Here is a 25871-nt window from a genome sequence, read left to right as displayed (position 1 = left end):
ATACCAACGGAATGACCCCAAACACTTGTTGCATGCCGAGATATGAATGGGGCAGTTTCAAACATCATTCTAGGCTCCTCCTGCCCCGCCCCCACTGCAGATAGTTATACAAAGAAGTGGAATGCTCTGATGCTTTTTATATGGAAGTCCCTGGTTAACATAAACACTGGCTACAGCATCAGATTTCACTTTTCTGGGCAATGAGGAGAGTCATATAGGGAAGGGAGAGCAGCAAAGTTGTTCTTAAATGCCAACAGCTTCTCAAACAAGGCATGCTACAGAGCAGAAAGACAAAAAAGCACTAGCCAAGGCATATCGACTAAGAAGTAAGCCCCAGTGCATCTGATGGGGCTTACTACCAGGAAAATATGTACACATTTGTAGCCTTAATTATACAATCTGAGCTCAACTGCTAGCGAATATTACTTCAAAACCAGTGGTTTGATGGCTGTAAATGAAGGAAATGAAAATGCTTCATTCCATTATAACTAGAGCTAGAAATCAAGTAGGCATCTATGAAGTAGTTGCGAAGTATGGCAGCGATTCTGATCATGCTACATAATGTGTTGCAGAATCCCTGTGAATGAGTTACAAGGCTACTAGCAGTGAATCTCCAGTGCTTGCAGCATATAAAGACTGCAAACAGAACGGAATTGAGGAATAAAAAGGAATTCAGCACATTTACAGAGCCTCAAATGTCTTCAGCAGCTATTGATTAGTAATACGGCAGTGTGCTGGCAGAATTCATCCTAGCTTTTTAGACAGATGTTACCACTGTACTGTAGTAGCAAGAACGAAAGAAGGTGATACTATATGGCATGCTAAGTTCTAGCCCAGGGGTGCTCAACATGTCGATCCCGATCTACCAGTCGATCGCGAGGCAAAATGAGTCGATCGCAGAGCCCTTAGTCAAGTCTATAGACTAAGGGCTCCGCAATCGACACATTTTCCCTTTAGCTGCTAAAGGGTTGGGCTTGACTTTGCAGGACAGCCCTCACTAATCGATTGCGGAGCTCTAGCTAGACCTCTCCCAACCAGGCCACATGGGAGCGGGGAGGTTGCTTCGGGGGCAGCAGGCAGGCTGCGGATTTCTGCCCTTTGCATCACCAGCTCGGGCTCTTGCAATGGCTCAGCTTCAGGCGCGCTTCTTCACTGATGACACGAGGGAAGGAGCCAGGCTGGGGCTGCAGTGCTAGCCACTTACACAGGAGTAAGCCCTGTTGGCTCTAATGGGGCTTTCTTCTGAGTAGACATGCCTAGGATGGGGCTCTGGCTTCGTGGAACTAAAACTGAGTCACATATTCAATTCAGTCCCAATGGAACTGCGAGGTTGTTTTGTACCATCACTTCACACTTCCCTGGAGGTGAATCCTTTGAACACAGATTTACTTCTGAGTAAACATGCAGAAAACTGTACTGTTAATTGCTTTTTCCCCCCTATAACTTTTTCTTTGTATCCCCCTGTGCATCTGTTTGCTAAATGCAGACACTTTATGCATCAGATAAAATGGGCTTTGGAACCCAATCCCATGCATGTCTACTCAGAAGTACATCTCATTATAATCAATGGGACTTGCTCCCAGGAAAGTATGGATAGGATTGCAGCCCTACAACACAGTCCTATGCTTGTTCTACCCTGAATTAAATTCCATTATAGGCAATGGTGCTTACTCCCAGGTAAATGTGCATAGGATCAATCCTATGCCTGTCTACTCAGAAGTAAGTCCCATTATAGTCAATGGTTCTTACACCCAGGTAACTGTAGTGGAGCTAAACTTTGTAGTTGGGCTTGACTTTGCAGGGAAGGCTCGGAGCAGAACTTCGGTTGTGCCTTGGAGAACCTGAGGAGCGTCTCCAGAAGGGCTCGGGAGCAGCCCGGGACTGTCTGGAAGAGTTGCTTGGGGCCACTCAGAAGTGCCGCTGATGCAGGGTGGTGGCAGCCTCCGGCTGGGGAAGTTCAGCAGCAATTGAGAGATGCAGGTGCCCAAGGCTGCGGTTCTCTCCTCACTTACCTGGGAGTAAGCCCCATTGACTAGCATGGGACTTACTTCTGAGGAGACAGGCTTAGGCTTGGGCACACAAGCTGCAATCCTCGCCACACTTACCCGGGAGTAAGCCCCATTGACTAGCATGGAGCTTGCTTCTGAGGGGACATGCAAAAGATTGGGCTCTAAAGCAGGGGTGGTCAAACTTTCAACTTTAGGGATGCTGGACCTTTAACAAGTGTATAGAAGAGAAAATTTCAGCAGGTGCAACTTGTCATCCCACAGATGACAAGCTGCACCTGCTGAAATTCTCTCCTACACAATTTTAAAGGTCCAGGATCCCTAAAGTTGAAAGTTTGACTACCCCTGCTCTAAAGCTCCTATCCACACTTACCGGAGAGTAGTCCCCATTGACTAGCATGGGACTTACTTCTGAGTAGACACCATAGGGTTGGGCTCTGAGGTTGCAATTCTGTCCACATTTACACAGGAGTAAGCGCCACTGACTATAATGGGATTTTAAAAAAAAACTCAGGTAGATCTCCGGGCCTTGCTGGGTTTCAAAGTAGCTCTCCAGCCAAAAAAGTGTGAGCACCCCTGTTCTAGCCTATAGAACAATGTGCCTAATCAAGCTGCTATATCAAAGTTTGTAACTTTTAAAAGAAGAACTATAATCTCATCTTCCCAACACTCCTTGTGTGGTAGTCACAATGAAGATCAGCCTGTGCTTGACTTTAAAGAACAGCAGCAGACAGGTTCTTGATTTTAAAGAAGCACTTTAGAAAAGCAATTGCTGTAAAAGCTAACTTAATCCATTAAGAACACAAATATTCCAAACAAGACATCACCCAATGCAAACTAAATCTGAAGAGTAAAGCAAGTTCACCTCCCACAAGCATGTTATTTCTTTTTCTCATATAAGGTAAGGAACACACACTTTGCATTATCCAAATAGTGTTGTGCTCTACAGCTTTGGGTGCTTATCATATGCACATTTAATCTTTCATTACTTGCAGAGAAGGAGGTCTTCAAAGAAAGTTTTAAGCAATCCTGAGCTATTAATTATTGTAGGACAGTTGCATAAGAGGTAAGAGCATGAGTTCTGCTAAAGAGGACTGGAAGACAATGAGGAAGCCAACAATGTCAACCAATGTTCTCATACATCTTTTCTAAGAACTGGCAACCCACAAAGATAACTCACTGAAAAGAGAGACCAAGAACGTAATCAAGATGCAAAACCAACACTGACATCTATTCAAGTACAGAGAACCTACCCCATGAAGTGCCCAAAGGTGTCGGTACAACGTAGTCTAGTACCATGACCTTCTTGCCCAACATAGCCGCTTCCTGCAAAGAACAAGCAAATGAACATCAGAATAAAGCAAATAAAGAATAACTATTCCCATGAGAGGAATGTCTAAGGATTCATTAACTTGTTATTTTAAAGAGTTCTCTCTAATCTATATTTACTGTTAGACCTCAGAGTGAACCATACTTGCTTCCCATCCTCTTCCAATATAGGGTTACCTAGATCTCATCCCTATTTTTGTTCTGGTATCTGTTATTCTTTCTAGATTAGCTGTTATCCCATACTTACTGCTCCAAGTATCTTTTCTTGCAGATTTACTGATCTTTTCAGACTCACTTAATTCTCTTGTTCCCATTTTCTTTTAAGTAATTATACTATTTACAGAGAAACTATAACCAAAATATTTTTGTGACCCTCCCTCCTCATTTCCACCCTAATTTTGTTACAGGTTTTTAATATCAGTGCTCAGATAGTGCTACCCTCTATTGCTATATCTCCAAAAGATCACAACTCTTCCTTGAAAATAGCCAGTAAGAACAAATTGCTACATTACCAAATTACATTACATTACCCCTGCTAATTGGGCAAGAGGCACTTTTTCAAGTGGGTGCTCCTTTTTTCAGCAGAGGGGGGAGTAACTGGCCCACCTCACCCCAGCAGTGTCTGTTCTAGTGGCTGTCTGCTGGTATTCATTTGCATCTTTTTAGATTGTGAGCCCTTTTGGGACAGGGAGCCATTTAGTTATTTGATTTTTCTCTGTAAACCGCTTTGTGAACTTTTAGTTGAAAAGCAGTATATAAATACTGTTAATAATATTAATAATAATAATAATAATAATAATAATAATAATAATAATAATAATACATCATATTCAGTCATCGGTTTCAAAATATACAACACTTTTTCCACACAAGTTAATTGACAAAGTTACTGTATTAGTATATAATGTTCTATATTCAAATAAGTGCCAAACAGAGTTCATACCTTTGAACAGGCAAGTCCACCAGAACCACCACCAATAACAATTAGGTCATAATCATAGGCTTCCTGTTCTTCATTTTTGTCACCCCCTAGAAGTTTTTGCAATAATCCACTATGGTAAGCCTGCAAAAAGAAATTAAGTATTTTATATTCCTATCTTAATTTCTCTTTAGCACTTCTAAGCCAAGTTCATGCCATTCACACGTATCAGACCTCTGCTTTACCATTTCAGTTGTACCTAACCCAAAGCTAATTCTTCTCTATTCCAAAGTGAGTTTCAGCTTTAAAAGTGCTGAGATGTATGTGTAGTCAACACCACAATTCTATGCAAGGAATATGTCAATTAGAACCAGTGTGGCTCATTTCTAGATGAACATGCTGAGGGCCTGGCTGCACAGAAGCCTTTGAAGGGGTAATACTAGAGATGGGCAGCCCAATCCTGTGAGTGCCGGTGCCGCTGGGTGCAGGAGCACCAAAACGGCAACCACTGTATTCCTGACCCTGCAGAGGCCAGAGGGGTGTAAGGGTACATGTCCTGCAATGGGGCTCCTCAAGTCTGCGCCAGCTACTTTGCTGGCACAGAATGAATAACCTCCGTGTCAGGCTTTTCAGCCTGACAGAGGACAGAATCCAGTGGTGGAAGCCTCCAACAGTCCCTCCCACCATGGCCCCTCCCCCAGCTCCCCCCCCACACCACTGGCCAGAGGTTCTACTCACTGCCGGCCACCGTCCTCCCAGAGCTGGGCACAGTGCCAGTGTTCCCTCCTCCCACTGTGCCGTAAACGTGCTAGAGCTCAGTGCCAGCACTAAGGGACAACAGGGCTGAGCCCTAAGTATCTCTAGCATTTATTACCCAATTAGAGTGATAGAACCTCAAGCCCAATTTCTCATCAAAAGAAACCAATGAAAATAGAAGTTTACATTTCTCTCCGTCTCTTTCTCTCACATATACCCCAGCACAAAGCAATCAAGTCACAACTTCACTACTATAATGTATAGCAGTGGTTCTCAAACTTTTAGGGAGCTTTACTTTTAGTAAGTCTTTGTGGGGGAGGGGCTAGAGCAGCGATGCAATCCCCAGGATCGTGCTGCTAAGGGGGGCGAGGGGGGTGCTTGTGACTTGCTTTCAGAAGGCAGGGCTGCAGCAGGCTGCAGAGCCCTGTGCAGCCCTGCACAGCACTCCCTGAGGCTTGGAACGTTTGGAGAAAGCAGGCACAAAGCACTTCCATTTTGCAGGAGGCGCTTTGCGCCCCCTTTCAGTGAAAGTTCCAAGCCTCGGGGAGTGCTGTGCAGGGCTCCGTGCACCTCTTGCAGCCTGCTGCAGCCCTGCCTTCTCAAAGTCACAAGCACCCCCCCTCGCCCCCCAAACGGATGCGATCCTGGGGATCACTTCCCTGCCTCTCCCCTTCCCCCACCCCTTAAAGGGATGGAGGAACCTTTACACAAACTGGTGGGTCACGACCCACCAGTTTGAGAACCACTGATGTATAGTATTGATGAGAAAAGCTGGTTATAAAATCTGAGTCACAATCATATTCTAATCTACTTTCAAGCAGAAGACGTAGTGCAAGATTACCTGAAAAGTCTGATCACATCCACCCACGTGTGTGCCATTTACAAATACATTGGGGACAGTTTTCTGACCTGTCATTTCTAGTAATACTTCCTGAATACTTGGTCCTTCATCTAAAGGACAAGAAGGGGAAAAGGTTACATTTACAATTGTAGTATTCATTTAAATATCTGCTCAGAAAAAAAAATTGCTTTTAAAATCTGCTCACATTCAAAACCAGGGATGTAGAGCGGAAACTTTCCATTTATAAAGATGCATTTTTCCTAACAATTTTTATATTCACTCATATTGCTATCTGGTCACTGGTAAAGCTGTAGATTTTTTTTTAGAGTTATCCCTAAGAAGCATGCATGCATACATAACAAATTCATATACTCTACCCCATGGGATATGCTAAAGTTGTTAGATCAAGTTTTTAGCACTTTTTTTTTTTAAACACAGGACTAAAATTTGAACACAGGAAAATCCTCATCTATTAAACTACAATTTTAATTATAAGAACTATGCTTCAAAATATGATGGATTGGATCCTAAGTCAGCAATGATCAAGAACCATTGAAACTGATGAAGCAAGTTGGTCATGACCACTTCAAAACCTACTCATTTCAATGGGACTTAGTAATTCCAACTAATGATACTATTCCAATAATTTTCCAGCCACAATATGAGGCTTCAACATTAATAAGCCATACAGAAAAACTGAGTTCACATTCTATAAATCCCAATACTATAACTACAAGTTAATGATAAAAATACAACCAGGGACATCTCCAGAGCACATACAAAAAGCCTACTCTAGATGACCAAAAACAGAATCATTTGCCCCCCCCCCCCCAATCCAATAGCAGCACTTTGGTTATAAATAGTTGACCTTCTCCAAATTTGTCGTCCTTATAATTTTATTTATTGTATATTTTTAGTTATTGAGTTGTCAGGACGCCTTGAATAGTTGCTCCAGCACAGGAAAGGTGGGATATATACACATACAGAAATGGCATCTAAACATTCTAGAAAAACAAATGCAGTATATCTTGCTGTGAAGATAAGTATAGTAGGTCAGTCCACAAAGTACTGTGTTGCAGCAGTACCTATTAAATTGAGCAAGTCCCAACCAATGCAATTATTTTCTAGGATGATGAAAACACAAACCCACAGCAGTCTGAACATGAGCTGATAAGACACTGGGAGGTTTACAAAACCATTCTGAACTGCACTGGTACACCCAGGGCTTCTCATGAGTTTGTAGAAATCTCACTCATTCCAATAGCTTGGCTTTTCTTGATACTGATGTATGCATGTCAGTCTCAGTCTCTCTCTGCATGTGCGAGAATGAGTTTCAGCTCTTTACTTCCATTTATAAACCTTAAAACTTCTTTTTATCCAAACTCAGCATCCAAAAAGCTCAAATGGAAATATAAAATCAGAAATAAGTTTAGCACGAAACACACATAAAACTGACAAAATAGCACAGATAAAATAGCCAAAGCAGGTGATGCAATTAGCACCTAAAGTTCTTTCTTGGTATTACTATAGCTTCTGTTACATCATTGGTTAACTTGCAGAAAGGAAAATGAACCAAAATGTAATAGACTTGAGACAAATAATTCACAGCTTCCTCTGAGCACCCAATATGCTGGTTTAATCAGATTAAAATCAGATTAGTAGCTGTTGCAGTATCGCTCACAAAGTGTGCAACATGCAAAAGAGGAAACCTTTAATTTAGCCAGTTTAATTTGGTAAAGAGAAAAAGCAAGTTTTCCGCTTCCTAGCAGATTACCTTCCACTCTGTCTGAAAGTTTTGTGTACTCTTACCTGGAAATAAGTTCCACTAAACACAACAGAGAAAAGGCAAGATGACTAAGAACACACTGTCACTTCTAAAATATTCACTCCTGAATAAGTGAATTAGGAGTTCACACTTATTAGAAGTGAGTAACAAGTCACTCCTAATATTCTTCTAATCTACATATTACAGCACTATTACAATTTAAAGCTCTTTCACTGTATGCAAAGCTTGTTCTTATCAGCTCACTGCAGCTGTGGGATGTCTGGTCCAACAACTGACAATTATAACTGTCTTTGTATAAGAATTCTGTATTATTGTGAAGAGTCACCAACTTTCTTCTTGAAGATAATTTACACGTTATATCAATCATTAACAAGTTATCAAGGATTACAACAAAACAAGCATCTGAAGAAAGCCAGAGTATACATGCACTCACAGGACAGGTGAGGCTTCACAAAAGAGGCCAGCTGAAGTTCCTCATACTTTCATCTCAAGCTTATTTTACTATAGCAACAACCTAACTGTTCGGTAATAATAAAAAAAATTTCACGTAGACATATTCCACACAGGCCTAAAGGAAGACGTTCTTCAATTCAATATTGGCAGAGCTGGCAGGATAAGGGAAGACACAACTATGTTATTTTCGATGCAAGTTGGTATTCTATACGGTACTTACCAATCTTGTCAAGTTCCATCACACAGTATTCTATCCCCAGAGAATGAAAGAGTTCTTTTACCTGCAAAAAGATAGCAAAACATAACACTAAATCTTTACCACTTTTGAAATAGTGATGCACTTTTAGTTTTAATGGAATAAAGTCAACTGTAGACAAGCAAGAAGTGTTGGCTAAAAGGTGCATCTATGAAGGACTGCCAATTTCATTTTCTATAACTTTCAAAAAAATGATTCAGTATGATTTGTTACTGTAAGCGTGACAGTTACAGTAAGCAGTTTGTCAATTCAAGTAAAACAGTAAACAGTTGCCTAATACCAGGATCAGGGCAGACGACTGCTGTGCCCAAACAGATGTGTAGGAGGGGAAGTGCAGGAGCCCAAGGCTCAGACTGCTCATTCATGTGACACAAACCCTATTGTCTATAATCTTTGGATGACCTTGGCTACCAAGCCAAAATTACAGATGCCTGCAGCAAGGGACATTCCATTCAAGGAAGTTTGCTGGTTTGGCCCTCCACAGTCAAGACACTTAATAGGCCCTGATAACACAGGGCCAATGGTATACTTGCTAGAACAGTCTCCATCCACCTCTTGATCACCAAGGTTGAAAGGAAAGTTAAAGCTTGTCACTTTTACCATAGGGCAGCAGCACACACACCATGGTGAGCAAGTGTGGCAGCTTGCATCAAATCATAATTTGTCATTACATATGACCTTGTTTGCTTAGAGACAAAGGAAAATATGAAATGAATGAATTTGTTTTGCTCTTGCATATATTCAGCACATATAAGCACATGACACAAGACCACATGAAGATAAGGACTGCAATCCATTCAGAATTAGGTGCGTTGGATTGTGCACAACATTCAGTGTTTTGATGGAAGGTCACAAATGAGATTTTAAAGTACAGAAGTTACCAAATTCATATGTATTTCATCAAGATTTCATGTTATACTGAGTTGGTTTTAACAAGCAACATTTCAGATAAATAAAATTTTAGAAAAACATAGAATAAAAATCAGTCTACTATAGTCTCCTACCCACTATGAAATTCTGCTATGCATCACAGAAAGATGCCCAAGTGACTAGTACTAAATGCAGATTCCAGTCCTACCTAATTGCCTCCCAGCTGATGCAGACACAGACCAATGGAGCCACGTGCTGCCTCCTGAGAGGGAGGCATGGTTGCAGAGGTCTCCTCAGAACTTTTCTTTCCTTGCCAAGTGAAATGAAGGCTTTCACCTTGGTTATAACTACGTGCTGCCTCAGTGTCATGGTGAGTGCACAATGCATGCTAAGTGAATAGAATATAATCTAATTATTTTCAAAATATAACTTAGTTCTCAGGTTGAAGTCTAAGATTAAACATGACCTTTAAAAGCAGCTACTAAAAAATGGACCAAGGACTGATTTGTCCTTGAGTTTTTTGCCTCTTAAAGGGAAGCTTGGTGAAGACTGCTAGTTTAGGTGGTATCCAACAGTATCTTGTAGAACAGTTGCTAGTATCTGTTTTTTTAATCCTCGAAACCAATTCATCTACCTCAAACAGCAGCAAAACTAATTAGCTGCCTCCTATGATTGCCATTACGCAAGTTAACTGGATATTGTAACATGAATTACATTGACTTGGCAGGTCAATTATGTACACATGCATAAACGCATATTGTGGAACCAAAGACAAGGAAGTCAGTGTGGTCTGACTAAGGATACCTAGGTTTAAATACCTACTTAGCCTGCAGGGCAACTCTGAGCAGGTCACTATCTCTCAAACCAATCCACAAAACTGTTGCAAGGACAAGACAAGGAGGAGAAAAGAGAAACAATGTATGCCACCCACAGCTCCTTAGAGAAGGGTAGGCTTAAAAAGAAAAATTCTAGCTAAAAGCATGCAGTGAAACCATCAAAAGTCACGTACATCTGTGGTTATTTGTCCATGTTTCTCAAGGATTCAAAATGTGCTTTCCATTTCTACCTTGATCAGCGAGAATGGGCCTAAGTGAGCAGAATAAGCAGTTTGTACAATACCTTATAGAATACTAAAGATCAAGTTCCATCATGACTTCAAAATACATTGAGAGAATACAGGCATGTGCCAGTATCTGTGGAGGTTCTGGAATGGAACCTCCTGTGGTTATGTGAAACCATGGATACCAGGGGCACCCCACTGCTGCCCTCTGAGGGGAGCTGCACTCCCCTCACCTCCAGAGGGTATTCTGAGACCCACAGAGGCTGTGTGCATCTGACTGCAGCCTCTGTGGGTCTTGGAATGACTGAAAGATTTTTAAAGCAAAAAAATGCAACTTAACAAAAAAGGGTACTACCAGTTTTGCACTGAAAACCGGAAGTGCCCTTTTTGTTATTTTTAGATTTTGGCAGCACAGGGAGCCTGGTGGTGGACTCCCTGAGCTCCCAGAACTCCAGCACTAGCAGGAGGTACGTTTTTAAAAAACCTTCCTGTTCCCTGGCAGCAGTGCGATCCTTGGGAACAAGTCACTGCCTTCCCCTGACCCCTTAAAGTGAACAGAAGCAAGGATTCTCAGGTTGGGCATCACGACACTCCAGTTTGAGAACCTCTGCACTAATGCATGCATGGGAGCAGGAGAGAAGAAATATTGCCTAGTGAAGGTATTCCCTTTTACTTCATTGAGTACTGCTCAAGAAGTCCCCAGTCTTGCAGTAAGGTAAGTGCAGTAAAAACTTTTCAGACATACTAATAGCAGCAGCCACCAATGGCTTACAGACCACCAAAACCTTTCTACAAAGATGCCTATCTTATGAGTGAGTTTGTAATTTGATGCAGTATAGGCCTGATGCTACCTATACACCACCAAGACGAACTGGAAAAGATCCATTTCATATTACTACACTATGACTACACAAAGACTGCCAGTTTCATATTACTACACTAATGTACCCACACAATTGATTGCACTCAGTTCAGCTACACCTCAAACTGCGTAAGCAAAGTTAATAGTTCAAAACACACAAAAATAAAACACAAGACAAAAAATACCAGCAAACCACAATATTAACATTACAGAGGAAGGTACAGTGGTGCCTCGCATAACGAAATTAATTCGTTCCGCAAGTCCTTTCATTATGCGAGTTTTTCGTTTTGCGAAGCGCGTTTTCCCATAGGAATGCATTGAAATTTAATTAATGCGTTCCTATGGGCAAGAAAAGTCAGAACAAAGTCAAATTTGGTTTACAAAGTGTTTATTAAGTGCTCTTTAAAGGCATACATACTGTACTGAGGATTTCAAAGGGGGGGGGATGCTGAGTGGGGAGCTTGAAGGCTGTAATCCTGTGCACACTTTCCTGGGAGCAAGCACAATGGGACTTACTTACATAAACTGACATGAAGATCCTCCCCTTACTAGGGTGAACGAGATCATAAACTGACATGAAGATCCTCCCCTTACTAGGGTGAAAGGGATAAGAACATAAGAACATAAGAATAGCCCCACTGGATCAGGCCATAGGCCCATCTAGTCCAGCTTCCTGTATCTCACAGCGGCCCACCAAATGCCCCAGGGAGCACACCAGATAACAAGAGACCTCATCCTGGTGCTCTCCCCTACATCTGGCATTCTGACTTAACCCATTCCTAAAATCAGGAGGTTGTGCATACACATCATGGCTTGTACCCCATAATGGATTTTTCCTCCAGAAACTTGTCCAATCCCCTTTTAAAGGCGTCTAGGCTAGACGCCAGCACCACATCCTATGGCAAGGAGTTCCACAGACCGACCACGCGCTGAGTAAAGAAATATTTTCTTTTGTCTGTCCTAACCCGCCCAACACTCAATTTTAGTGGATGTCCCCTGGTTCTGGTATTATGTGAGAGTGTAAAGAGCATCTCCCTATCCACTCTGTCCATCCCCTGCATAATTTTGTATGTCTCAATCATGTCCCCCCTCAAGCGTCTCTTTTCTAGGCTGAAGAGGCCCAAACGCCGTAGCCTTTCCTCATAAGGAAGGTGCCCCAGCCCCATAATCATCTTAGTCGCTCTCTTTTGCACCTTTTCCATTTCCACTATGTCTTTTTTGAGATGCGGCGACCAGAACTGGACACAATACTCCAGGTGTGGCCTTACCATAGATTTGTACAACGGCATTATAATACTAACCGTTTTGTTCTCAATACCCTTCCTAATGATCCCAAGCATACAATTGGCCTTCTTCACTGCCGCCGCACATTGGGTCGACACTTTCATCGACCTGTCCACCACCACCCCAAGATCTCTCTCCTGATCTGTCACAGACAGCTCAGACCCCATCAGCCTATATCTAAAGTTTTGATTTTTTGCCCCAATGTGCATGACTTTACACTTACTGACATTGAAGCGCATCTGCCATTTTGCTGCCCATTCTGCCAGTCTGGAGAGATCCTTCTGGAGCTCCTCACAATCACTTCTGGTCTTTACCACTCGGAAAAGTTTGGTGTCGTCTGCAAACTTTGCCACTTCACTGCTCAACCCCGTCTCCAGGTCATTTATGAAGAGGTTGAAAAGCACCGGTCCCAGGACAGATCCTTGGGGCACACCGCTTTTCACCTCTCTCCATTGTGAAAATTGCCCATTGACACCCACTCTCTGCTTCCTGGCCTCCAACCAGTTCTCAATCCACGAGAGGACCTGTCCTCTAATTCCCTGACTGTGGAGTTTTTTCAGTAGCCTTTGGTGAGGGACCGTGTCAAACGCCTTCTGAAAGTCCAGATATATAATGTCCACGGGTTCTCCCGCATCCACATGCCTGTTGACCTTTTCAAAGAATTCTATAAGGTTTGTGAGGCAAGACTTACCCTTACAGAAGCCATGCTGACTCTCCCTCAGCAAGGCCTGTTCGTCTATGTGTTTTGAGATCCTATCTTTGATGAGGCATTCCACCATCTTACCCGGTATGGATGTTAGGCTGACCGGCCTATAGTTTCCCGGGTCCCCCCTCTTTCCCTTTTTAAAAATAGGCGTGACATTTGCTATCCTCCAATCTTCTGGTACCGTGGCCGTTTTGAGGGACAAGTTGCATACCTTAGTCAAGAGATCTGCAACTTCATTCTTCAATTCCTTAATAACCCTTGGGTGTATGCCATCAGGGCCCGGTGACTTATTGATCTTTAATTTATCAATGAGGTCTGAAACATCTTCTCTTTTAACCTCTATCTGACTTAACTCCTCGGTTAGGAGGGGCCGTTCGGGCAGCGGTATCTGCCCGAGGTCTTCTGCCGTGAAGACAGATGCAAAGAACTCATTTAATTTCTCTGCCATCTCTAAGTCTCCTTTTATCTCCCCTTTCCCTCCCTCACCATCCAGAGGGCCAACCGCTTCTCTGACGGGTTTCCTGCTTCTAACATATTTGAAGAAGCTTTTATTATTCCCCTTAATGTTGCTGGCCATGCGTTCCTCATAGTCTCGCTTGGCCTCCCATATCACCTTCTTACATTTCTTTTGCCACAGTTTATGTTCCTTTTTATTCTCTTCATTAGGGCAAGACTTCCATTTACGGGAGGCTAAACTGGCATGAAGATCCTCCCCTTACTAGGGTGAAGGGGATCATAAACTGGCATGAAGATCCCCCCCTTACTAGGGTGAAGGGGATCATAAACTGACATGAAGATCCCCCCCCTTAAAACAAACCAAAACAAACAAACAAAAAATTCGTCTTGCGAAGCACGGGTCATAAAAATGCATTGTGCGAGTTACCAAACTTCACAAAACGCTTTTGTTCTGCGAGTTTTTCGGTGCGCGAGGCATTCGTTATGTGAGGTACCACTGTAAACCACTTAAAGAACCTTTAATGGACCCAGATAAAGTTTCTTTTCAATCCCAAGTATAACAAATTACCCAGAAGCAAATATGACAATTTTTGAAGAAAATGTTTATCAATCGAAGCCCAAACATCGCAGTTCCCATACTATGAGGTGCAGTTCCATAGGATAATGCAATGAGCACTCAGAAGCAGTATGGGATGCTCGTTACCCAGCAGCAAGATCGTAATGTCAAAGTCCATAGAGCAGAGGTTTGGTTCGGTGGGTAGAGCTTCTGCATGTGATTTTTAGCACATGAATATCCCACATGCCTCACCCTGAGCCTCCTACTGCCATTTTCCTGTTGTCATCTCAAACCCAGAAATATGTGGCAGTGACATCACTGCATCACCACCTACTACCACCAACTCTGAGCTCCGCGCTGGCAGCAGACTGAGGCACAGTAACAGCGATATGTTTGGGGAGTACTGCCATACATCATCCTGCCTCCAGAAACAGTTCTTGGGCCCATGGAGAAGGAAAAACCATGAAGGTTCTAAAAGGAAGAGGGGAAAGGGTCTTTCCTAGTACTATAGAGCATAGCAGGACACTAGAGTAAGATGTGTGGCAGATGATACACATAAGCTGGATATATGCAACACCAAGGAGGTTCTTGGCTCAAAAACACATTGAACTTCAGAACTTTACCCTTAATTCCAACAGAGGTCTGACAAATCCAATTCACCTGCACACTTCAAGTAAGCTCTGTCATCTCTCTCTCTTAATTAGCCAGCTATCTGGATACAGGCCAATTCCCTCACTCTCCTTTCCACTTCCATTTTCCTGCAACTTTTTCCAATGGATATCAAAACATTCTATTCAAAATTCAAGGGTTCTCAACTATTACTAACAGAATCAAACAGCCTGTTCAACTTCTGATTAGATCTTCCTGCCCTCTTCGTCTCTCCTGGGGATGGAATGACATCCAGAGTTGTCCATGGAAAACAAAGAAGAGACCCAAGATTTTAGTGTAACTGTGATTGGACAGGAACAATAAGCTAACTACCCCAATAAAAGGTTAGCGGGAAAGACAACGCTCCTTTTCAGATCAGAAATTACTAACCCAATTTTATTATTTTGATATGTTCTGAACATTCTGAAAGCTCCTTAAAGATCTTGATGTCTTGGAAATCAAGTGGATTGGAGGAGGGCAGGGAAGGCAGTTAAAGTATATTTTCTTTTCAATTTATAAACCCATCTGCATTTGTACACCTAGGAATTACCAAATATGTAGAAACCACTTCCTTGTTGTTCGGTGTCCTCATTTTACATCCAAACTCAACCACCAAACTCCTTATTAGAAGGGATAATGAACACTATAGATCTCTTCATAAGAACACAGCATCTCCAGGTTTATTGATTCACTTCTCTGAGCAGAGGAGGAATAAGAGGGCACAGAATAGGCAAGACCCACTGTCAGGAACTTTCCCCTGGTAGAATACTGGGGATTGGGGGTTTGAAAGTATGCTAAACACAAATTTAATATGCTTATCTCAAAGTGTTTCAATTAGCAGCCCCACCATGAGATAAAAAAAATACAGAGGTTTGCAGAGAAACAAATCAGAATAGAGGGCGGTAATACAATGTTTAAGGATTGCTGGTTTATTTGTTTCCAGATGCAAGGTTGGGCACCAGGATGCACGTCTCCTGTTGTCTTGTGTGCTCCCTGAGGCATCTGGTGGGCCACTGGGAGATACAGGAAGCTGCACTAGATGGGCCTTTGGCCTGAATCTAACAGGATTATTCTTATACAACCATTGGTTACATCTATATACAGCTCATCTTTTGAAAAGCTTAGAACAAACACTAAGTCCCAAACATACATACTGGTTCTGTTCTGGAGGTATGTCTGGAAGCTGTAACATACATAGGTAGGTACATAGGTAGAAACAGCTGGGTCTTGCCAACCCAGCATTATTACACCTGCATGAAAGAGCACCAGTGCAGCTATCCATAACTTGGACCTCCACAGCTTGGGAAATCAATGTATGCAGTTTTCTAGCAACCTGACCTAGGAACAACAAAAGCCAAGATATGACTAGCTTCAAAGATGAAACTATGCGAGATATCTATCATTATTTGGGTCCAAGCAGAATATGACATGCAGATCAAATGCTTGAGGAAAAAATATAAGGAAGAAGAGAACTGATGAGAAGTTGGGGGTGGGGAAGAGAGGAAATAGAAAAAGGCAAAGCTCTAGTATAAAAAATAGAGATAGGAAAGGTTCAGAACCTAGGTATGAAGGAACCAGGATACAGTAGGCAGCATTAATATCCAAATCCGGTTGGGGGGGGGGGATCATGAAGTTCCAAAAACAATGAGCCACAATATTCACAGGCTTATAGAAAATCTAACCCAAGACCTAGGAAAAAGGAGTATGCTATGTTGATAAAAAGGGACCACAAGAAGCCACTACCTCCCCAGCTCCTAAAGAGGCAATATGGGACAGGGATTAAATTTCCCAGTTTTGATCTAATCAGTCCAATATTTCTTCCTACAACTCAAGCACCACATGTACTCATGTATAAATCAAAAATTTATGCCTAAAATTGGCCCTGAAAACCTAGGTCAACTTATACATGGGTCAATGCAGTGGGTGAAGCAGATGCTTATAGAAACTACTGAGAAGCTACTGGGAAGTTTAGCAGCTGTCTGGTGAAGTGGGGGTGGGGTGGGACTAGGCTGAGAAGCAGGACACAGGGTAGAAAAAAAAGAAATTTTACTAGTAATTACAGTATTCAGAGGCAGCCAATTTAGCTTCTTCTCCAAACAGATAGAGAAGTGAAGGCACTTATGAGAATTGTAGTCTGTATGCTATGGAAGTGTAGCACTGTACTTCTCACAAAGCCTACAACTCCCAGAAGCACCTTCAACTCCCTTCCAGTTTGGAGAAGAAAGTAAAATGCCTCCTTTTAGCTGCTGCTTCAGAACAATTCTTGACAAGTCATTTTTAAAGAATTTCACACATTCTCCTAAGTTTAGGGGTCTGGTTTTTAAAATACTAGGATGTAAACCTCATTTCCATCTGAAACAGAGTCCAAAACTGCAATTCAGTATACCATTACTTAAGAATAACACCCAAGAAATTGAAATTGTCTACTTTTGAGTAATAGGGTTGCAACTATGTACAGCTGCACTTGCTCACAATCATTTCTTGCTGCTTGTCTCTCCACTGCAAACTGAACTGCACACTCCCTGTTATATGTTGTATGTTATATGTAGAGCCTTTGGCTTAACACACCAGGCACCTTAAAGAAGGATTTGATTAATGGTTCTACTTGTATGTTGTTTACAGCGCACTTACTCTGATAAGTGCTTACTTCCCCTGGGGGCTGGGGATAAGAATAGGCCCTCAGTTTGGCTGTACTTGTCGTAAGAGGTGACTAAACAGCCACCGGGTAGATGGGACTTGTTAGCCTGGAAAGGCAGCTCATCTGAGAGAAGGAAAACTCTGATCCCAAACCTCCACTGCCTTGTGGCTACATCCAGTTATGGAAAAGGCTTCAGGAGTCAACCTCCAGGCAAAATCCAGAGCCAGAGTCCCTGAGACAGTTCATGGCTGAACACAATCATGTTCTGGCAACTCCTGCGACGCCGCTGGAACCACCCGTATTGGCTTCTGCCTTTCCACTGGACCATTTCAGCAACATGGAGAGGGGAGATTTGCTGCATGGGTAACAGTCTATCCTCCATATCTACTGTACCCAGGCTTCGCACACTGGAGAGGACACTCTGTTCCAGAACACTATTCAGAGCGCAATACCATAGTCTTCAGAGACTGAAGGATGCCCTCAATCTACTCTGATAGTGTTTACAAAATGGTTATGAAGACCAGAACTTAAAGTTAATGAATAAGAATGTATTTTATGATATTTTACTAAGTTTTTAATAAATTAGAGGCTGTGCAGTTCTTAGGTAACAACTACTGGCAGGTTATTTTTCAGGATCTGCCTCGGGTAAAAATCAGACAAAGCTACAGTCAGACAACCCCTTAAATTTAACCCCCCCCCCCCAATTTATCCAAGTGTCATAGAATATTCCATGATTTTTGGCTCAAAACCTGCCTTCAACTTATCTGTGATACCGACTTATAAGCGAGTTTGACTTATAGGTGAGTATCTACACTGCATCAAATTTTTGTTTTCCTACTTATCAAATTAAACACAGCTCAAGCAATAACTATGAAAAAATCATGTTTGATTCCACTGCATGCCTACTCACTATTATGCTGTGTGACACATCATTATGGACCATATTTTCCCCTTAGCACTTTTCCAAACACATCTATTTAGCTCTATGTTTATTATCTTGATTTGAAGATTATTTTCTCTGCACAAAGACTCCACTTTTTCTTCCCCTTTTAAACCACTTTTTTCTTTGTGCAGTCACTCGCTACATTTTCCTTCACTTTATGAGGAATCACTACGTTCTCTGCTCTCTAGTGATAATGGATGGGGATTTTAAAAATTACACTCACGAGTATTTCTCCATATTCAGTGTTGTCAACTAGATCAAATAAAGGATATGATCTTTTGCCTCCATACATTTATATCTCTCATGACTCATTCTTGGTATTGGTTTCCTCCCTAGTGTGGGCCTTCCATGCAAGTTGTACAGCTTATGAGCAGAGTTTTGCCAGAACAGGAAAGAACACTTACTCAACAGAGCCTTAGGCTTCTTCTCTTTTCACAACTGTATTTCTCAGTGTGACCATGCGAATGGCTACACTTGAAATTTTGGTGGCAATATCAAACACTATTTTCACTGCTAAAATCAACTAATCATTTTTGTTCTTAATATAGAAGAGCTACTTTCAATCATATCAAGAAAGGATACAAGGATAAAATAATAATAGCATTGGAGAAAGAACCCAACACATCATCTAACTGTGATTTGTGGAGCCACAAAATACTTCTATGCAAGGTGTTTTAATAATATGCTTGCCTAAATAAAGAGATACAGGTCCAGCCTATTTATACACAGATTTGACTCAACACGAATGGCCCCCTGCAAATGAGAAAGAATGTGCTGATCCCTAGAGAAAGGGAAAAATGCATCCCTTTAAAATCAGTTTTATATACTGAACAGTCCTTTAACAACAGCCTCCTTAATGAGAGAAAGGAAGGCAGCAGGCTAACAATCCATCAATCCTTCTCTCTCCTTTGGACCCCTCCCTGATCATTTTGCATTGGTGAAGGGAGGGGTTGAGTGAAGTGCTGATGGATTGTCTTCTTATCTTAGAGTCAAAAGGTCAGCAAGGTTGATTTTCAATCACTGGAGCAAAGAAACTTTGTTTTTTTTTATCCACATGAGTGCTTGGAAGGGAATCCATGCAAATAATTAGTCTCAACCTGTATGTATATAAGCTGCAGTTGCAAACATATGATAAGATTCCAGAATGTCTCTTGGTATGCAACATGTTGCCCAGCCCTTAATGATCCTACTTCCATCAACAGCTCCAGTGTGGGTGTTACAGAAAAAACAGAAGAGAAGTCTGCACATTAATCCATAGTTATTTCCCATTTTACTTCTTACCCTATTATTTCATCTTCTTATTCTTTTTATATTTTTTATTTCTGGAATTGCAGAAAACCTAGAGCCCTCGAGTGGATCTAGTTAACAGTCAGATCTACTGAAATATAGACAGATTCTTAGGAATTTCACATGAAATCTCCCCAATTCTACCACCAAACGACAGACCATATCAGGGACCACAGACTACACCCTAAAAAGCAGTAACCCAGCACCACCATGACAAAAACATTCATGGATTCAAGACACAAGTCTTCATGATTTTTTACATGCAATTCCTACAAATTTGCCATCAAATCATGGATCACACACTGGCAAATAAAAAGCCTCTAGAGAAAATCCAGAAGCATGGAATGCTGCCAGGATCCTCCTATTGACTTGTTCAAAAGCAATTCAAATTTAGGAGGAACATTTCTTCAAAACAGATGTTCCAATTAACTAGCCTGGCTAAGGCAGTGTTTCTCAACCAGTGTTACGGATACCACCAGCAATACTTGAGGTGGTGTCTATTGGTACTCACAGGATCCCTGGACACATACTGTCCAGCAGTGAGACCAGGAACGCAATGCAACAAACAGAGGCAGAAGACTCAGCTTGGCTGGCAGAGCTCCAAAGCATGCATTTACATACTTGAAAAGGCTCTCCCATCCACTCTGAGCCTCTCTGCATCTGGCCTCCCAATCCATAAGTAATTGGTGATGACATCACCAGTTACTTCTGGTGGTACTTCAAATAGGTGGATCATGTGAAGTGGTATGGCAGAGGACAAACCTTGAGAAACATTGGGCCAAGGTATTTTCAGATGACCACCCTGAGCTCAGATAAATTACAAGGTATCAAAAAACAGTCTCTCTTGAAGATATTATCACAGGGAGTTTTACAAGGTTCATTTATCTTGTGATCCCATTGATTTGAATCTTGGTTGAGTTATGCATAAATGTTGTCCTGGACATAGCTATATGATCCAATATGTTTCACTTTGGTTGCAGCAAGTTTAGCATTTGAAAGACACTGAAGTACTATCTCTGCAATGCAAAGGGAGCAACTTATAGAAAATATAATTTTTGTGTATTTGAAAAAGTTTTCTGCTTATCAAAGATATTGATGAAATGTCTAAACAGTGGTGCATGTAGATCATTTTCACATTACTGAGGAATTGAGAAGCATATATGTAACAGAGGAAACATCCCGTGAACTGAAGAAACACAGTATTGGATTTTGATACAACATCTTAGTATTTTCTTCCTGTACAACTGCTGTTTATGAAAACCTATTTACATTTAGGAATCTACTCAGCATCCTGTGATAAGTCAAGATCACCAGAATCTTTACACCTTTTACACAGTTACATCCCAAGATTACCCTGTGATCTTCATCCATGTTCAATTCATGCCCATCTAAAGGTTATGTAAACATGCTACCATGTTCCATAGTCCGGATAGGAAGACATGAAGTACAAAGAGTTCATAATGGAGATAGTGAACCATGTAGGCCATTTCATTTTAAACTCAGGCTATGACTTTCATAAAAGATAATAACACTCTGTTTCAACACATGGTATAAAACCATTTCACCAAACAGCCTTTTAAAAATTCTGCTATAAACAAGCCCTTTGCACTGTACACTTATACAGCTTACGAACAAAGAAGCAAAACAACCAAATGATAAGTGGAGCTGAAATACCCTTTGGAAAGATTTAAGAAGTTAGCCATTTAGGTCAGAGTGAAAGATGCTAAAGGAGCACCCAACAAAGGTTAAGTAAGTGTGCTTAAGACTATCAGCCTAGCTGGCTTTTAAAGAGGTGATTATAACAATGCATGCAAGATAGACCTGTTAAAATGTATGAGCCTTGGAAACCACATTCATCTTTGTGTCTGACTTTTCCCAGGAAAAGCCAAGTGTCTAGTCAACCATGTAGCACCAGATCTGTGCTTTTACAGTGCAGACTGTGGTCCCAGAAGTGGCCTGTCATTTGATGTTGGCAGTGGAAAAGTTGCATGCAAAAAGCATGGAGTTCCACATTTTGCATCCAGGTTTCTGTACCACTGCTGCACTAAGTAGAGCTGAATCTGTTTTTCTAATATCTGTGGTTCAGGATGCTGTCTTTGATTTGTTAGTGAAGGACAGTCCATGTGAAATACACAAAAACCCACCTACATATAAGAGAGTATGCCTTTCTGTACTTTTTTCCGTCCTCAAATGATGAATTAGTTCAATCCCTAACAGCTGAATTGCACTCATGCTAAAATTCAGTATTTTTCCCCAGTTCTTATAGGCACCAGATTTCTCGTCCAACTAGAAAAGCCTTAAATTCTTATTTTCTATCTTTCAGCATCTTTTGCATTCTCATTCTTATCTTCCATACCCCCAACTTCCTATTCTGAGACCTAAGAAAATCCATAATTAATAAATTAATAATAATTACAGCATTTGTGTACTGCCTTTCTCACTGACTCTCACAGTGTGTTGTGAGAGTTTTACACCCTCAAGGCAGTTCACACAGGCAGGCTATACTAAACTCATTTTTATTTTCAAATAAGTTTTTACAATGATTGTTCTACGAACATCACTTCCAGATGGAATCCTTCATGGCATAGTCATCGTATCTGGCATCTGGGTAAGAGTCAGTACGAGTCTCTTCAGCAAGAGCCACACTTAACCAGTACTGCACTACATCAACAAGTCAAGCGCAAGAACCTGAACACAAGAGACATTGAAGCCCAGTCCTAAACATATTTATGTCCTAACTTTAACAAGATTTCATAAGAACATAAGAACAGCCCCACTGGATCAGGCCATAGGCCCATCTAGTCCAGCTTCCTGTATCTCACAGCGGCCCACCAAATGCCCCAGGGAGCACACCAGATCACAAGAGACCTCATCCTGGTGCCCTCCCCTGCATCTGGCATTCTGACATAACCCATTTCTAAAATCAGGAGGTTGCGCATACACATCATGGCTTGTACCCCATAATGGATTTTTCCTCCAGAAACTTGTCCAATCCCTTTTTAAAGGCATCTAGGCTAGACGCCAGCACCACATCCTGTGGCAAGGAGTTCCACAGACCGACCACACGCTGAGTAAAGAAATATTTTCTTCTGTCTGTCCTAACCCGCCAAACACTCAATTTTAGTGGATGTCCCCTGGTTCTGGTATTATGTGAGAGTGTAAAGAGCATCTCCCTATCCACTCTGTCCATTCCCTGCATAATTTTTTATGTCTCAATCATGTCCCCCCTCAAGCGTCTCTTTTCTAGGCTGAAGAGGCCCAAACATCGTAGCCTTTCCTCATAAGGAAGGTGCCCCAGCCCCGTAATCATCTTAGTTGCATTCTTTTGCACCTTTTCCATTTTCACTAGGTCTTTTTTGAGATGCGGCGACCAGAACTGGACACAATACTCCAGGTGTGGCCTTACCATAGATTTGTACAACGGCATTATAATACTAGCCGTTTTGTTCTCAATACCCTTCCTAATGATCCCAAGCATAGAATTGGCCTTCTTCACTGCCGCCGCACATTGGGTCGACACTTTCATCGACCTGTCCACCACCACCCCAAGATCTCTCTCCTGATCTGTCACAGACAACTCAGAACCCATCAGCCTATATCTAAAGTTTTGATTTTTTGCCCCAATGTGCATGACTTTACACTTACTGACATTGAAGTGCATCTGCCATTTTGCTGCCCATTCTGCCAGTCTGGAGAGATCCTTCTGGAGCTCCTCACAATCACTTCTGGTCTTTACCACTCGGAAAAGTTTGGTGTTGTCTGCAAACGTAGCCACTTCACTGCTCAACCCTGTCTCCAGGTCATTTATGAAGAGGTTGAAAAGCACCGGTCCCAGGACAGATCCTTGGGGCACACCGCTTTTCACCTCTCTCCATTGTGAAAATTGCCCATTGACACCCACTCTCTGCTTCCTGGCCTCCAACCAGTTCTCAATCCACGAGAGGACCTGTCCTCTAATTCCCTGACTGTGGAGTTTTTTCAGTAGCCTTTGGTGAGGGACCGTGTCAAACGCCTTCTGAAAGTCCAGATATATAATGTCCACGGGTTCTCCCGCATCCACATGCCTGTTGACCTTTTCAAAGAATTCTATAAGGTTTGTGAGGCAAGACTTACCCTTACAGAAGCCATGCTGACTCTCCCTCAGCAAGGCCTGTTCGTCTATGTGTTTTGAGATCCTAACTTTGATGAGGCATTCCACCATCTTACCCGGTATGGATGTTAGGCTGACCGGGCTATAGTTTCCCGGGTCCCCCCTCTTTCCCTTTTTAAAAATAGGCGTGACATTTGCTATCCTCCAATCTTCTGGCACCATGGCCGTTTTGAGGGACAAGTTGCATACCTTAGTCAAGAGATCTGCAACTTCATTCTTCAATTCCTTAATAACCCTTGGGTGGATGCCATCAGGGCCCGGTGACTTATTGATCTTTAATTTATCAATGAGGAAATTTATCAATTTCTTTCTAAAGCAGCATGTTTACAACACTAGTCTTGCAGGACTTCAAGTTTAAGCACACTTACTCAGGACCAAAGAACTATTCATTACGATTAACCAATTTATTAAGCAGCTTCAAGACTAGGGGAAATCAAGAAACAGCAATTTGATACAGATGTAAATTTTATACTTCCATCACAAATTATGCTTTCTAAAAACCATCTAGTGCAGTTTCTCAGCGTTTGTCCTCTGCTGTACCACTTCACATGGTCCACCTATTCAAGGCGGAAGTGACTGGTGATGACACCGCTGCCGCCGCCGCTGCCAGTCACTTCTGGGTTGGGAGGCCAGATGTGGCAGGACGATTAGAACCCAAGGCTAAGCGTGTCTACTTAGAAACAAGTCCCATTACAGTCAACGGGGCTTACTCCCAGGTAAGTGTGGATAGGATTGTGGTTTAAGAGGCTCAGGCTGGAATGGAAGGGCTTTGGAGCTCTGTGTGCTGAGCCGAGCCTGAGCCTCCTACCACTGTCTGTTGTGTCCAGTGGCATAGCTGGAGGGGGGCAGAGCACTCAGGCTGGCAGAGGCAGGCAAGCGGCCCCTCCCTTCTCAGGCATTCCCGGTGGGGGAGCAAAACAGAGCCATATGGCATAGTGCCATATGCTCCCCCATATTGTGCCATATTGCTCCCCCACCATATGCCCCACCGTATGGCACCATATTGTGCCATATTGCTCCCCCACCATATGTCCCCCGTATGCCCCACCATATGCCCCACTATGGCACATATTGCCATAGTGACATATTGCTCCCCCACCAGGAATGGCTCCAAAGGGAGGGGCTGCTTGCCCGCCTCTGCCAGCCTGAGTGCTCTGCCCCCCTCCAGCTACGCCACCGATTGTGTCACGTGCCTGGTGTGGCTACCAGGCAGCAGGCGTCCTGTGGCCCCACCAGGCCCCACTGGCCGAGGAGCCCTGGTCTACCGTAGTCTTGACAGGCTAAGCACTGACAGGCCAAGGCCACTGTCGCCCTCTGCTCAGCCCGGAGAGGGCGATGAGGCCACCTTCCAAAGTCCAGCGTGGAGGCCCCAGAGGAGAGATGAGGCGGCCCCCCTCGCTCTGCCAGGGCAGCGTCAACGCAAGGCGGGAAGCAATGCAGCCCGCCCTTGAGAGAGCTCAGCGAAGGGACCGGCGTGACAGACAGGAGGAAGCGAGCCGCCTTAGTACAGGCTGGCCTGGCAAGGCCTCCTTCAGGGAGGTGGGCGTTCGTTGGTTGCCAAGGCAACTCCCGCTCGCTCCCTCGCTCCCTCCCTCTGTGCCCCCCTCCCTCACCTTTCCACAGAAGGGGCAGTAGCTCTTGCTGAAGATCATCACCCGGTGGGAGCCAATCAGCGCCCTCACGCGCAGCTTCAGCGCGTCCCAGTCCGGCATCCGCATCTGCTGCTGCGGCGGCGGCATGGCGCGTGCGGCCCGGGGGTTGAGGTTTCCCTCAACCAAGCCTGGAGAGGAGGAAGAGCCGCGAGCGCGAAGAGCAGCAGCACCAACGACCGCTTGCTTAGGCTGCAAGGGCACGCTTGCCCCTTGTGCATGCGCAGTGGGTTAAAACCGTGGGGTGGGGCCAGCCTCAACGGCTCCTCCTTTCCCCGGCCATGAGACGAACGTTCTAAACGGGAGGGGGCGGGGACCATTCGTGAGCTCCTCGCTTTGGGCGGATCAATAGGATGAGCCCAGAAGGCGGGTCGAGCAACTGTCGCTAGGTGACGGCTGGGGTGGCTCAAGGTTTC

General features: G+C 43.1%; 1 protein-coding gene across 1 annotated transcript in view; it reads right to left on the bottom strand.

The window, feature by feature from the left end:
* Positions 1 to 25661, bottom strand: part of TXNRD3 (thioredoxin reductase 3) — a 37713-nt gene extending 12052 nt beyond the window's left edge. Inside the window, exons 1-5 of the mRNA XM_066613919.1 lie at positions 25420 to 25661; positions 8311 to 8371; positions 5852 to 5961; positions 4279 to 4398; positions 3260 to 3332 (exon numbers count right to left, since the gene is read on the bottom strand). Of these exons, the coding sequence (XP_066470016.1) occupies positions 3260 to 3332; positions 4279 to 4398; positions 5852 to 5961; positions 8311 to 8371; positions 25420 to 25545 (490 nt within the window). The 5' untranslated portion in view covers positions 25546 to 25661. The remainder of the gene's footprint in view (positions 1 to 3259; positions 3333 to 4278; positions 4399 to 5851; positions 5962 to 8310; positions 8372 to 25419) is intronic.
* Positions 25662 to 25871: the final 210 nt, after the last annotated feature.

This window comes from Tiliqua scincoides, chromosome 2, assembly GCF_035046505.1.
Source record: "Tiliqua scincoides isolate rTilSci1 chromosome 2, rTilSci1.hap2, whole genome shotgun sequence".
In the NCBI taxonomy this organism is placed as follows: domain Eukaryota; kingdom Metazoa; phylum Chordata; class Lepidosauria; order Squamata; family Scincidae; genus Tiliqua; species Tiliqua scincoides.
This window is presented reverse-complemented; position numbering and strand designations above follow the sequence as displayed.